The 15,368-nt window shown below is 42.1% G+C and overlaps 1 protein-coding gene across 2 annotated transcripts in view; it reads left to right on the top strand.

The window, feature by feature from the left end:
• The first annotated feature begins 9,997 nt into the window (after positions 1 to 9,997).
• CDHR2 (cadherin related family member 2) overlaps positions 9,998 to 15,368 on the top strand; it is a 235,202-nt gene continuing 229,831 nt past the window's right edge. Inside the window, exon 1 of one of the 2 annotated variants that reach the window (XM_040406756.1) lies at positions 9,998 to 10,053. Coding sequence is in view for 1 of the 2 variants with exons in the window: in XM_040406746.1 (XP_040262680.1) it covers positions 10,167 to 10,169 (3 nt within the window). In the remaining variant the exon portion in view is untranslated. The other variant, XM_040406746.1, reaches the window with a different exon arrangement.

The following is a 15,368-nucleotide window of genomic DNA, read 5'->3' as shown; positions in this document are numbered from 1 at the left end:
TAAATGTGGCATAAAGTATGCCAACGCAGAATCAAGCAAAAATAAACTTCAGATGTTCCCCTTATGATAAATTTCCCCCATGGTGTGGGGGGGGGGGATCACAATTAAAATAAATAATAAAGGAATTGCACAAAATAAAGTCATAAGAACAGATTCTCCAGAGCTGATAAAGTACAAGTACAAAAAAGTCCCCTATGCAATTATAAAGCCTCATTCACAAGACCGTATTTTTGGTCCGCATTCGATCCGCATTTTTTGAAGATTGGATGCAGACCCATTCATTTCAATGGATCTGCAAAAAATGTGGACAGTAGGTCCGTTCGATACTTCTGTTCGATACTTCTGTAAAAAAGATAGAACATGTCCTATTCTTGTCCGTTCTGCGGACAAAAATAGGCATTGTTACAATGGACAAAAAATGCCAGACCGCTTATAATGAATTAATGCTTTATTACAAAATCACATATATTTCACAAACATGATTAAAAAGAAATATGGTGCAGGAGATAAAAGACGATGGGGTTGGCGCCATCCTGGAGGAGACGCAGGATGGGTAATTGTCCGTTCCCGTTTCGTCCTCCGGCAGCACAGAATGGGGTTAACTTCGTCATCATCTTTTCCAGGACCGCCCACCTAGAACATATTAGTTAACAATTAATCAATTAATTAATTCTCCTATAAGATGCCCTCTCCCACAATGCCTCCTTGTGTTTTTTTTGTCCTCATCTGAGGATGAAGCCCACCTATTGTCCGGCCGTATACTTTGTTGTGACAAGGTTCAGAGGCCTCAGTATGGGGATAGCCATGTGTTCATGGCTCCATATCTGACCCGCTAGCGCCTGGTTTGATCGAGGACCGAGGTTATTAAGAAGAGCCGCAAGTACCTGTTGTAGCAGCTCCGATTCCGGCACTTCCGGTATGGTGGAACGCATGTGGAACGCAGACGCAGGCGCAGGGCGTCTGATGTCATCTGAAGCGGCCTCCCTCCTGATCTGGCGCCAAATTTGAATTTAAAAGTGCGGTCTTGCTGAGCTCCGGTGCCTGTGTGCCTGGCAGCCGAGCTCTAGCGTTTTTAAAGGTATAGGCCTGTCCTATTGTCAGGCAAACCTTTTTGTTAAATATGGGAACCTAAGTTCTTTACTCTGCAGAATATTTAAAATCTTTAATAATCTGTTTTTTCAATTTAGATGTCCAGTACGTCCGGCAGAGGGGAAAAATGTTCCCGCAAGAGTAGGCACAGGATGTGCCAGTCATGTGAGCAGCCACTTCCAGATGACTTCCCTCAGCACCTCTGCATAAGGTTCCATCGGGATACCCAGGAACCCTCTCCGCCCAGGAAAAACGGAGATCCAGCTCTCCCCTCTGTATTTCTTGTCTCCAGCCCCTACCGGATAACCACGCCACTAACATCTGTGAGCGATGTTCTCACCCTGATGAGTCTTCTGACGACAAGACAAGCAAGATGGTGTCCCTCTTTAAATCCTTCCTTAAAAGATCCAAGGCAAAAAAGAAAGGTACCAAAAGGAGACCGCGTTCCCCATCCTCGTCCGAGAAGTCGTCACACTCCGAAGGAGAGATTTCCTCATTTTCGCATTCTCCTGTTATTGAGGATAATTTTTTATTTGATAAGGCAGATACAAATCAGCTGATGAAAGAGGTCAAGAATATTATGGAAACCAATAAAGAAAAATGCAGCAAACATAATGAAGAGGATCTTTTTTATTTTCCTAAAAAGAAGGCGTCAGTGTTCCCTGGACACCCAGTCCTAGATGCAGTAATGTCTAAAGAATGGCAACATCCGGTAGGAAGAATAAATCTAGGATCCAGATTCAGAAGTGTATGCAAAACAGATCCAGTGGAATCATCCTCCTGGGGTACCCCGGCTAAAGTGGACCCGGCTGTAGCTATATTAGCCAAAAGATCATTTTTTCCTTCCGACGATTCATCCTTGTTGAAGGATCCTATGGAAAAAAAGGCTGATGGTCTCCTCAAAAGACAACATACATATCTTGCTTCTCTTAATAAAGCAGCAATGGCGACCGTTCCTGTTGCTCGAGCACTTAGAGTGTGGCTCAGCCATCTTGGCAGGGACATTGAAGATGGGGTATCAAGAGAAGAACTTCTCAAGCAATTACCTACACTTAAATCAGCAGCAGAATTTCTCTGTGATTTCCCGGTTGATACGATACGTTTATGTGCCAAGAACATGGCATTGGCCAACTCGATCCGTAGATCTCTCTGGCTGAAGATTTGGTCTGGCGACTCCTCTTCAAAAAACAACCTATGTGCCCTCCCCTTTGAACCTGGGAAGCTGTTTGGATCACAGTTAGATAAACTGCTGGAGACTAATAAGGAAGATAAAGCTCTGAACTTTCCGCAACTCAGACGCAGGGACAAGACCAGGTTTTTTCGTCCCTATAGGGGACAAGATTCAAGAAGATCAAACTTCAGAGGACGGTCTGGACGAGGAAGATCTGATCGAAGAGCCTGGACCTCCTCAGAGAAGTCCAAGAGAAAGGGAGAGGACAACAGACCCCCAAAATCTGAGTTCTGACGCCAGAAGACAGAAAGTAGGCGGTCGGTTGTCTCTCTTCTATGAGAACTGGTGTCACATCACTTCAGACATCTGGGTCCTAGAGATTATAAGAAGAGGTTATCAACTAGAACTCGATCACTTGCCAAGAAAAAGATTTGTACTCAGCAAGGGAGAGAATCCACACGTCTTTCTACTACTAAACGAGTTCCTAGGCAATGGAGTTCTGGAAAGAGTTCCAAAGTCTCAGAAGAATTCGGGAGTATATTCCAGGATCTTCTGTATTCCAAAAAGAGATGGCAAAAGTCGGTTGATTATAGACCTCCGCTACCTGAACCGTTATATGAAGAAAATTCACTTCAAAATGGAGACAATAAGATCCATTACGGCTGTTCTCAGGGGCAAGGTGTTTATGGCGTCTCTAGACCTGAAGGACGCATACCTCCATGTCCCAATAAGTCAAGAGTCAAGAAAGTTCTTAAGAGTGGCCATCAAGAGGAATGGGGTGACACTCCACTACCAGTTCAAAGCCCTGCCATTTGGACTATGTTCAGCCCCAAGAGTCTTTACGAAGATAGCTGTTGTAGTTGCAGTAACACTGCGCCTCCAAGGGATCCAGATCTTCCCCTACCTGGACGACTGGCTAATTGCAGCCGAATCGGAAGCCTTACTACGTTTACATTTAAAGAAGACTATAGAACTCCTACAATCAGTGGGATTCCTAGTGAACTGGGAGAAGTCGGATATCGTCCCAGCTACCTCCAAGACCTTCTTGGGCTTCACAATAGACACAAGGGCTATGAAGCTCTATCTCCCCCCTGGGAAAGTAGGGACCCTGAAGAAAGAAATAAAAATATTGATGTCGCTTCATTCTCCGTCGATCCGCAGAGTGATGAAGACGCTCGGTCATCTCACGTCAGTCTCAGATGCTGTTCCCTGGGCGAATATTCACAGCCGAGATCTGCAACAAGATATGCTACGTGCCTGGCGTCGGAACAAATTCAAATTGGACGCAAGAATGAGGATGAGACCCTCTACTATCCAGAGCCTCAGATGGTGGCTACGCATGAGTCATCTGACTATGGGAAAAAATTTCCGGTTTCTTACCCCAGTGATCATCACCACAGATGCTTCCGGTCGAGGATGGGGGGCTCACCTCCAGGACAAATGGGTGCAGGGCCTCTGGTCTTCCAAGGAGAAGAAACAATCCTCAAACTACAAAGAGATGAAAGCAGTCCTGTTAGCCCTTTACCGGTTCAAAACCTACGTATTGGGGAAACCCGTGTTGATCAGGTCAGACAATCTATCGACCGTATTTTATTTGAACAAACAGGGTGGAACGAGAAGCTCTCGTCTTCTGAGACTATGCAAGAAGATATTCAAGTGGGCAGAATTACATCTGCTGGAATTAAAAGCAACGCATATCAGAGCTTGCTACAATACTCGAGCGGATCATCTGAGCAGGAAGATGATCAATCAAGCCGACTGGGAGCTCAACCCAATCATCTTTCAACAGATCATAGCCAGATGGGGGACACTGACCTGGGATCTGATGGCGTCAGCAAAAAACAAGAAACTGGACAGATTCTGTTCTCTAAGCAGTCACGACAATCCCACTGTAGTAGACGCATTCTCTATGAATTGGAAACACCTGTCGGTCTACATCTTCCCTCCAGTCCCCCTTATCCCGAGAGTCCTGAGGAAAATAGTAGAGGAGAAACCTCAAGCCATAATAATAGCTCCTTTTTGGCCGAGGAGGTCGTGGTTCCCTCTCCTGTTTCAGCTGTCCAAAGGCCAATTCTGGAAACTTCCTCCACGTCCAGATCTTCTGATTCAGAATGGGCTGCATCACCAGAGTCTGAGCCGTCTACACCTTACTGCTTGGAGGCTGAAAGAAATAGACTAGAGGAAAAAGGCCTCTCTCAATCAGTTGTTAATACTCTGATTTCTTCGAATAGAAAATATGCTAAAGTCTGGAGAAGATTTATGTCCTGGATGTCGGAGACTGGTCATGAAACTATTAATGTTTCCTCCATCCTTCAGTTTCTTCAAGATGGATTCCAGAAAGGGCTAAAGCCCAATACCCTAAGATCACATATGACCGCTATTAATTCCATGACTGAGAATAAATACCTCCATCATCCATTAATCGTTAGATTTTTTAAAGCGGTCAGAAGACTTAATCCTGCGCATAGGGATCCGTTTCCGTTCTGGGATTTTTCCTTGGTTCTGAAAAGACTGACCCTCTCTCCATTTGAACCATTGGAAGAAGCTGACCTCAAGTGGCTCTCTTACAAAGCACTTTTTCTCACAGCCATCACTTCTGCAAAAAGACTGGGGGAACTCCAAGCCTTATCATCCAAGTTTCCATACTTACGTTTCCTTCCGGATGGAATATTGCTTCGCACCATGCCATTCTTCATTCCCAAGGTTCCGTCTTCAGTAAACAAAAACAGAGAAGCATTCCTCCCTGTGTTCTGTCCCGAGCCTCTCAATGAACAACAGAATCTCTGCCATACCTTGGATGTGAAGAGAGCATTAGAGATCTATCTCCAAAGAACAGGAGAATTCAGAAGCAGTGAAAGCCTATTCATTCTTTTCTCTGGCCCAAGGAAAGGACTCTCTCCTTCCAAAGATACCCTTGCAAGATGGATAAAGTCCACTATTCTGGAAGCTTATTCTCTTGAGGCCATACCTCCTCCATTTCCTGTCAGAGCGCACTCCACCAGAGCCACAGACACTTCCTGGGCAGAGATGGCACAAGTTCCGATAGAAGAGATTTGCAATGCGGCATCTTGGTCTTCATCTCTCACCTTCGTGAAACACTACAGTCTAGACTTCAACGCTAGAAGCTCAGCCTTTGGCACTGGAGTATTGTCGGCAGCTCTTTCTGAAACTCCCCCCCCCCCCCCCTTTGAGATCTATAAAAATCCCATTCTGTGCTGCCGGAGGACGAAACGGGAAAGGGAAAATTCTTACCGGGATTTTACTTTCCTTGAGTCCGAAGGCAGCACAAGTATACCCTCCCTAATAAATTCTTATTTTTTGGCATCCACTATTTTGTCGGAGTCTATTTTTTAAACACAAGGCGGCATTGTGGGAGAGGTCATCTTATAGGAGAATAAATCAATTGATTAATTGTTAACTAATATGTTCTAGGTGGGCGGTCCTGGATGACGACGAATTTAACCCCATTCTGTGCTGCCTTCGGACTCAAGGAAAGTAAAATCCCGGTAAGAATTTTCCCTATGTCCTCTTGATTATAGATGATGATTTTTTTTGCATTAACACTTTATTCTTCCATGTATTGCATTAATGGACTGATATATGGACACTATCCGCTGTATGTTTCCTCCAGTGATGTCGTCTTTTATCTCCTGCACCATATTTCTTTTTAATCATGTTTGTGAAATATATGTGATTTTGTAATAAAGCATTAATTCATTATAAGCGGTCTGGCATTTTTTGCAGGTTTTGTTATTGCCAGGCTTATGCCAGCTAATTACTTCTTTAAGTAATCATTCCCTGGTTGGGGTATATATTGGTTATTGTTACAATGGAGATGCAAAAGAAAAAAAGCATGCAATACGGAAGTCACACGGACATCATCCGTATTTTTTGAGGATCCGCATTTTGTGGACTGCAAAATACATACAGTTATGTGAATGCACCCTAAGGGCTCATCCACATGAACTTGCTTTTTGTCCTTATCCGTTCGTTTTCGTTTCACTTCAGTGGGGCCACAAAAAAATGAAAATGACTCCATGTGCGTTCCGAGTCCGTATGTCCGTTCCGCAAAAAATAGACCATGTCCTATTATTGTCCACATTATGGAGAAGGATAGGACTGTTCTATTAGGGGTCTGCTGTTCTGTTCCGCAAAATGCAGAACGCACATGGCGGGTATCTGTGTTTTGCAGATCTGCAATTTGTGGACGGCAAAGCAACAATGGTCATGCTCATGAGCCCTAAGGCTAATGTCACGTTTTGTTTTTTTTCTGGTGTTTTTTGTGCTTTTTTTTTGCTTGGGATTTGGCCACTTTTCTTTGGGGAAGAAACGGAAGTTCCATATGTTGCTTTGAAGTCTATGGCAAATATTAAGCATAGAACAAACAGGTGTTTTTTTTTGTAGTGGCAATTTTTTTTACCCTTGAGGTGCATTTTTTGGGTTGGTCTGGGTCTGGCATTTGTTCTTTTATTGCTTGGCATTTTTATCATATAGTACTTTATTGTTTGTTTTGTTTTTTGTTTGTTTTTGCTGCTTCATGCATTTGTTATGTGTGTTGGCTTTTAATGGCATTTTTCCATGGCATTTTTTTAACCAGTGCTTTTTTTCACCCCATAAAGCTCTTATAGAGGAAGTGATATTACATACTTTTCTTTAGGCATAGAAAAAACACCATTTAAAACATCAGGTGCTAACGCACAACATATGGCCAAAACGCTGTAAACGCTAAAACAAAGAAAAAAAACTACTACAAAATGGTAATCAAGTCAGGTTTTTTTGGGCCAAATAAACTGCCAGGAAGAAAGCTTTGTGAAGGAACCCTAATATGAATTACAGTTGCAAGAAAAAGTATGTGAAACCTTTGGAATGATATGGATTTCTGCACAAATTGGTCATAAAATGTGATCTGATCTTCATCTAAGTCACAACAATAGACAATCACAGTCTGCTTAAACTAATAACACACAAGGAATTAAATGTTACCATGTTTTTATTGAACACACCATGTAAACATTCACAGTGCAGGTGGAAAAAGTATGTGAACCCCTAGACTAATGACATCTCCAAGAGCTAATTGGAGTGAGGTGTCAGCCAACTGGAGTCCAATCAATGAGATAAGATTGCAGGTGTTGGTTACAGCTGCCCTGCCCTATAAAAAACACACACCAGTTCTGGGTTTGGTTTTCACAAGAAGCATTGCATGATATGAATGATGCCTCGCACAAAAGAGCTCTCAGAAGACCTACGATTAAGAATTGTTGACTTGCATAAAGCTAGAAAGGGTTATAAAAGTATCTGCGGTATGCCAGAACTTGCAGGGGAATTATGTGTGAGGTCACGGTGTGAGCAATAGATGGGCCGAGGTAAATACAGTTTTGGTTACTCACGGTTATGTCGTCCCTGGGCAGGCTCGCATAAAAGTGAAAAGGAGAATGGCACAAGGATTCTCTGGGGCACACTCTGGTGTAAGGGACACTGGCCAGATGGTGGTTTGAGGTGCCCTTGATGGTCTGTATTAATGTGCCAGTGGCAAGGTCCCTTAAAGTCGTGACGCCAGTATCTTTTCTATGGAGGTACAACCATTTACTGTAGTATTAATAGAGGAACTTGAGACTGAGGCAAGCAGGATGAAACAAAGTGGAACGTTACTGAAAATGTCCCTCTCTAGATATTAAAGATAATGAAATTGCAGCCTTAGGCCTCATGCACACGACCGTTGTTTGGGTCCGCATCCGAGCCTCCGTGTGCTGCCCGCATCCGTGGCTCCGTTCTGCGGCCCTGCTAAAAAAATATAACATGTCCTATTATTGTCTGCACTTTGCAGACAAGAATAGGCATTTATATTGCCGGCGCCCGTTCCGTTCCGCAAATTCCGCAAAACAGCACGGTCGTGTGCATGAGGCCTCACTGATAGAGGGCTTCAGGAATGGTCCTGGTGATCCTGGTTCAGGCTGGCGAAGTTGCCAAAGTCTGGTAAATCCTTCACGGTGGAGTCCAAAGGTCCTAATAAGTTGTGTCCATAACCCTTTGGGGGTCTCCTTTCTGTAGTGTTTTCTGAGTAGATAAACACTTCAGCTCTAGACTGAAATATGGCTGAGGGATCAAGATAACAGACTGCACACACTGCTAGGCTGGGCTCAACTGCAACTCTAGTCTCAACAGGAAGTTGTCTGCACTAGCTAGGCCTGAGCTGAACTATATATATGGGAGGTATTATCTCCCCTTAGTGGTAAGCTCAGTATAAATGAATTCTAATACACCTGTTAGCAGGGATTAGGTACAAGGACACATTGCAGCTTAAGACAGGCTATATAAGACATAAAAAGTATAGTACAACTTTGCAGTACCCACGAGGGTAGTGGGACGCTGCATATTTCCAAAAGCCTTGCTGTTCATCAGTCCACGGTAAGACAAATTGTCTATAAATGGAGAAAGTTCAGCACTGCTGCTACTCTCCCTAGGAGTGGCCGTCCTGTAAAGATGACTGCAAGAGCACAGCGCAGACTGCTCAATGAGGTGAAGAAGAATCCTAGAGTATCAACTAAAGACTTACAAAAGTCTCTGGCATATGCTAACATCCATGTTAGCGAATCTACGACATGTAAAACACTAAACAAGAATGGATTTCATGGGAGGATACCACAGAGGAAGCCACTGCTGTCCAAAAAAAACATTGCTGCACGTTTACAGTTTGCACAAGAGCACCTGGATGTTCCACAGCAGTACTGGCAAAATATTCTGTGGACAGATGAAACCAAAGTTGAGTTGTTTGGAAGAAACACACAACACTATGTATTAAGAAAAAGAGGCACAGCACACCAACATCAAAACCTCATCCCAACTGTGAAGTATGGTGGTGGGGGCATCATGGTTTGGGGCTGCTTTGCTGCATCAGGGCCTGGACGGATTGCTATAATCGAAGGAAAAATGAATTCCCAAGTTTAACAAGACATTTTGCAGGAGAACTTAAGGCCATATGTCCACCAGCTGAAGCTCAACAGAAGATGGGTGTTGCAACAGGACAACGACCCAAAGCATAGAAGTAAATCAACAACAGAATGGCTTAAACAGAAGAAAATACACCTTCTGGAGTGGCCCAGTCAGAGTCCTGACCTCAACCCGATTGAGATGCTGTGGCATGACCTCAAAAAAGAGATTCACACCAGACATCCCAAGAATATTGCTGAACTGAAACAGTTCTGTAAAGAGGAATGGTCAAGAATTACTCCTGACCGTTGTGCACGTCTGATCTGCAACTACAGGCAACGTTTGCTAAAGGAGGTTCAACCAGTTATTAAATCCAAGGGTTTACATACTTTTTTCACCTGCACTGTAAATGTTTACATGGTGTGTTCAATAAAAACATGGTAACATTTAATTCTGTGTGTTATTAGTTTAAGCAGACTGTGATTGTCTATTGTTGTGACTTAGATGAAGATCAGATCACATTTTATGACCAATTTGTGCAGAAATCCATATCATTCCAAAGGGTTCACATACTTTTTCTTGCAACTGTAACTATGCAGTGTTTAGATATCATCCGGCGCCAAATGAATAAGAAATGAGTTAAGTTTCATTTACTACAGATAGAGGAAAATTCTCTGGTCCGTCTGATTATAGAGCTCAGGCTTTTCTCAGTAGAAGTGGGTGGAGATGGTAATTATTCTTGCTCATTATCTCCAGTTAATGATTGATATATGCATGATGAGATGGTGAGCAAAGGATACAAAGGTCCTGATACTGTTATTCCTTGCCCTGGCACCAGAAGAGGAACAACTGTCTCGGAGTTACAGGTTGGAGACTTTTTTCCCTAGACTTGGAATATTCGGGCTGTTATAACACAGGCAGTTCTTGTGACAGTTTTTAATGCAGTTTTTCTTTGTAAACTAACACAGAAGTGCATACAATGGTGAGTCTTTGTATCATTGTCTTTACCTTTCGATATATTTCTGGCTTTGGTTAAAAAAAAGTTCCTCAAAAACAGTCACACAGGTGTGATTCCAGCCTTTCCCACATGTTATATTCATCCTATAGTCACCAGATAAGGTGGGGCCTAAGTGATAGATGATAACTGTTACTGGGGGAGGAAACCTTTTATTGTATGTGGAATCCTTTCTATGACATACTAAATGCTGTTTATTACAGGGGTTGAGCAGCGATTTATATTGATGACCTATCGTCAGGATAGATCATCAATATCAGATCGGTGGGGGTCTAACACCTGGCACCCCCGTCGATCAGCTATTTGAAGAGGAGGAAGTGCTCTGTGCGAGCGCTGCTTCCTGTTCAATACACCACGTGTCGCCTCAGAAGAGCAGTCTAATTACAGGTTTTTGTGATTATACTATACCGCTGTTGCAAGGGAGACGACAAATGAAGAGGATGCAGCAATTGCATGGAGCACCACCTCCTCTTCAAACAGCTGATTGGCAAGGGTGTCGGACCCCCGCCGATCAGATATTGATGACCTATCCTGGGTATAGGTTATCAATATAAACTGCCTGCACACCCCTTTAAGTATCTCATGCCATAAAATGTAGCCTTGTTTGGTATTTTACCTATATTTGTATTTTTGCTTTTCTGACTGAAGATAGATCTGTAAAAACAGCGGGAGAAAAGTCTTTCATGCAGGACTTTGTTCTCAGCTTAAATGCTCGTTCACATGAACGTGTGAAGCCTGTGCCCGTGCTGTGGACCGCAAATTGCGGTCCACAATGCACGGGCACCATCCTTGGGGCAGGCGCATGGGGATCGCACACCTATTTACTTGAATGGGTCCGCGATCCTTCCGTTCTGCAAAAAGATAGAGCAAGTTCTTTATGAATGAAGTAGGCGGCGCAGGCACGTGACGTCAGTGAGTTCCAGCCGGCCGCCCGCCCTGCTCTGCCTGCTACAGACATTTAGTAAGTAGTAAAGATGGGGCTGGGCATCGGAACTTCAATGAAAGCTATTATTATAAAATGTTTAGGCAATAAAGCAGTGAGTGAGCGGTGGGGTCGGAATACAGTGACCGCACCGACCCAATTTGCATGACACCAGCCCCTCCTCCCTCCAGCTGATACATGGCAGCATTCGCCCCATAAGACGCAGGGGCTTCCCCCCCCCCCACTTTGGGGGGGGGGGGAGTGCATCTTATGGGGGCAAAAAATACGGTACCTTTCCCATAAGTAGCCGCTTCTCACTAGCTGGTCGGTTGTACTCTGTGGTGCTTCTGGAGTTGCCAGTTTTCTACTTTCAGATAAGTCTTGTCTGTTCTTATTGTTTTGTGTTTGTTATATTCCCTGTTGTTTGTATCTGGGCCTGAGACAGAGACTTCCATTCGTCCATCTGGGGAGGAGTGGGATGTGTCTGGTCCTAACCTCATTCCAGGGCCTTATAGGGATATAAGGCCCTAGGTATCCTGCATATGAATATTCCTACCTTCAAGGTCTATTTATATTGATAGGTAGATAGGGCCCGGATTAGGGTTGTTTAGGAGGTGACCTGTTTCTTCCCTAGTTTCCAGGCCCAGTTACTGTTCCCCTTCCCTCCTGTGTTTAGTGTGGAGTTTTTCCCCCACACTGATCATGACAAGTGGCCCTCCTAGGCATCGGCCCACCGGGATATTTCCCTGTAGGGTCTATGGCCAATCCACCCCTGCTTGTCTGTAATATGGATAAGATTAGAACATGTTCTATTTTTTTGTGGGTGCTTCGTAATAAACACATGGATACTGACAGCACATGGTGTGCTGTCCACATCTTTTGCGGCCCCATTGGAATGAATGGATCCACATCCGACACACAAAAAATTGCGGATACGGACAAAAACAATGGCCGTGTGCATGGACCCTAAGACTAATAATAAAAGCCATATTAATTGACAAATGGGATTATTAACTTAACCCCTTATACCCCTGGCAATTTTCAATTTTTAAAAGTAATAGTAGAAAAGTACAGTGGCTCTACCACACTGGGCAAAAATGGTAAAGGTGCTCACTCCATTGCACACCCTTTGCCGAATAAATATAATCTTTCATAAGTCAATGGGGGCATATCCTAGCGATATGCCCCCATTGTCTATGATGAGACAACCCCTTTAACTATTCTACCTATGAACTATATATATTAATGGAAAGAAAGCTGATACTGAAACAGAGGTATTGACTATATTCAATGAGATTTGGATCAACTAGTGCTTGCATCGAGTAATATGAAATTCAGATATCATTATTAAAAACTATATACAAGCACAAATAATTAATTACAATATATCATTGAAAATGATTCATACTTTTCATTTATAGAGTAATGAATTGATTAATTCATGCATATAAAACAGCGCTACTATATGGACATTTTGTATAATGACTTTTTTATAAATAGTTTTTTCCTTTATTAATCATTCTTCACTAATATCCAACTATGTATGAATTAACAATTATATTGATATTTTATTCATTTTTTTTTATTTTGTGTATATGTGAAATTAGTATGCTAGGCATATGTGAAATTACCTCCCTAATGCAAAAAAAGAAAAGAAAAGAATAAACAATAAAAAAATTAAGATCATAATCATTACCACATCCCAAAATGTCCATATGAATAAAACATATAAAAATATTTATCCCATACGTGGAACAGTGTAATGGAAAAAAAAAATCTAGCCAATTTGCAGTTTTTTCTCTTGCTTCACCTCCCAAATAAAATTGATTAAAAAGTGATCACAAAGTAATACACACCAGCCATACACACCACAAAATGGTATCAATGAAAAGTACAGATTTCCCTTAAAAAATGAGCCCTCACACATTTTAGTAGACATACATATAAAAACGTTATAGGGGTCAGAATATAGTAATGCAAAGCAAAAATCAATTATTCTTTAAACACAAGAAAAGCGGCTGCTCCGGGGCCCAAACTTAGAGGAATACTGAAAATTTTTGTCAGGGTCCCCTCAACAGGGAGGGTCTCCATTAAAATGTTTGCTGTGAGTCATTTCTAGTTACGGCACTATATACGTACAAATGGGGTATTGCTGTAATTGTACTGACTTGCATATTAAAGGAAACAGGTCAGTTTTGCTGCATAAGGAACGCTGTAAAATAAGAAAGCCACAAAACAGTGTTGGAATTTAGTTTTTTCTTCCAATTCCATTTTTTTCCAGCTTCCCACTTCATTGTATTCAATACTAAATGCTGTCTTTAGAAAGTACAACTTGTCCCGCAAAAAACAAGTGCTCATACAGCTTTCTGAAAGGAAAAATAAAATAAAAAAAAGTTATAATAAAAAAAGCTCCTGGATGGCCGGGAGTAAAGAAATGGAAACTCGAAAAAGGAAAATGACCCAGTCTTGAAAGGGTTAACCCAAGCTTTAGGCTTCATTCACATGTCCGTGGAACATGGTCCGTGAGATACCGGACTGGCATCCTGCTTAGTGTCATTGGTTGCTATGATGCCGTGCACTTTGTGCCGTCGCCGCAGTACAGTAATACACTCGTATCGATCTTACTTTTTAGGGCGGGTTTACGTTTGTCACAGATTCTGTTAAAAAGACTAAATAAAGTCCAGGAGGACTTTTTTGTCTGGTAAAAAAGCAGGATTCTGAAATCGGAAATTGAACAGACTCTATTGTAGTCAATGGAGTCTTTTTAGCTCTGTTCGGATCAGTTATGTGCCCCACCTGACACTTCAATTTTTTTCGGTTTTTCAGCTCCTCTAGTGGGGCAGAACAACGAAAAAACTAAGCTTTGATGTGAATGTGCTCTTAGAAGGGCCCCTTAACAATAAGCTGATCATAAATTGTCTAACTGCTGGAGATCCCATTGATCAGCTGTAATTTGTGGGGAAACCTAGCAGTAAGGGTGCCTGCATACAGTGCAGATTTATGTGCATCGGTATGAAATATGCACCAAAACTGTTCAAATAAGTGCGCATAAATCCACACTATGTATTGTGGCTTTGGTGTGTTCTTTGTGAGGATGCTTCTTTTGTTGTGGTTTTTCATGTGGATTTTCCTATTTATGTTAACAAACCCATTAAAGTCAATGGTGAAAACCACTGTACAGAAGATGCTGGTTGCTGGTGGGGTACATGAGTCTCTGATTCTCAAAGCATTAATTACTACAGAGAACTCATTATGTACCTGGCAAGCGGCAGAAAAGAGGGTTTGGGTGGCCCCCTGGACATCGGCCCACTGGAAAATTTCCCTATAGGGTCTATGGCCAATCGATCCTTGAAAATAGGCCGCTGAATTGGGGAAAAAGTCAATTTCACTTACTTTCATTCAGTTTCATTCAGTTTTCTTTAAAAAAAAAAAAGCCAAAAACCATAGGGTTCAAATTTCCCTAAGTTGGATACCTTATGGGGTCAACATAAAAAAAATAGTCATTTTAAAGGGGTTTCTAGTGTTTTGGCACTGTAAAAATCTGTTCTGGCAGTATAATGTCATAAAACCAACAATACAAAAATAGGCCTCTAAAATCTATAATACGCTATACTCATTTCAGGTCTTGCGGTGGGCCCAGCCAGTAGGCAAAATGCACAAATAGCATCCATTTTCACAGAACAAGCATATGGTAATGATTTAAAAAATGTTTTGTCTTGAAATCTTTTGTAACAGAGAGAAAATTGATAAAGTAAAAATATACATTTTGTCCCATAGTTTTCAGTTTTATTTCACAAAAGAAAGGTCTAATGTGTCCTGTAAAAAGTAATATTAAATACATGTAAGTTGGCTAAGAAATGAAATAGTTATTTGCAGTTAGATAGGGTCATTGCTAAAATTAAAAAATTGGCCTGGTTATGAAGGGGTAAACACCTCTTTTCATTAATTTTTTTATGATTCTTCCTCCCTTCCTCCCCAAGTTTTGGAATGCAATGACAGCAATAGTAAATGATGTCTGAGTGACACTGACAGACATACCGGTGGGTAAATGTATGTTTGACGGTGTTAGCATACAGCGTTTTTAAGAACACACCATGCTGACACGATGTTATGCTTTTTAAAATTCCAAAGCTTCCAAAAATGGTCCCTTATTGGGGCAGATGATGTTTAACTCTTTCATGACCAAGGGTCATTGATGCCCCAGTGTCCAGGTCAACATTTACAAATCTGACATGCGTCACTTT

Source organism: Bufo bufo, chromosome 1 (genome assembly GCF_905171765.1).
Source record: "Bufo bufo chromosome 1, aBufBuf1.1, whole genome shotgun sequence".
Taxonomy (NCBI): domain Eukaryota; kingdom Metazoa; phylum Chordata; class Amphibia; order Anura; family Bufonidae; genus Bufo; species Bufo bufo.
This window is presented reverse-complemented; position numbering and strand designations above follow the sequence as displayed.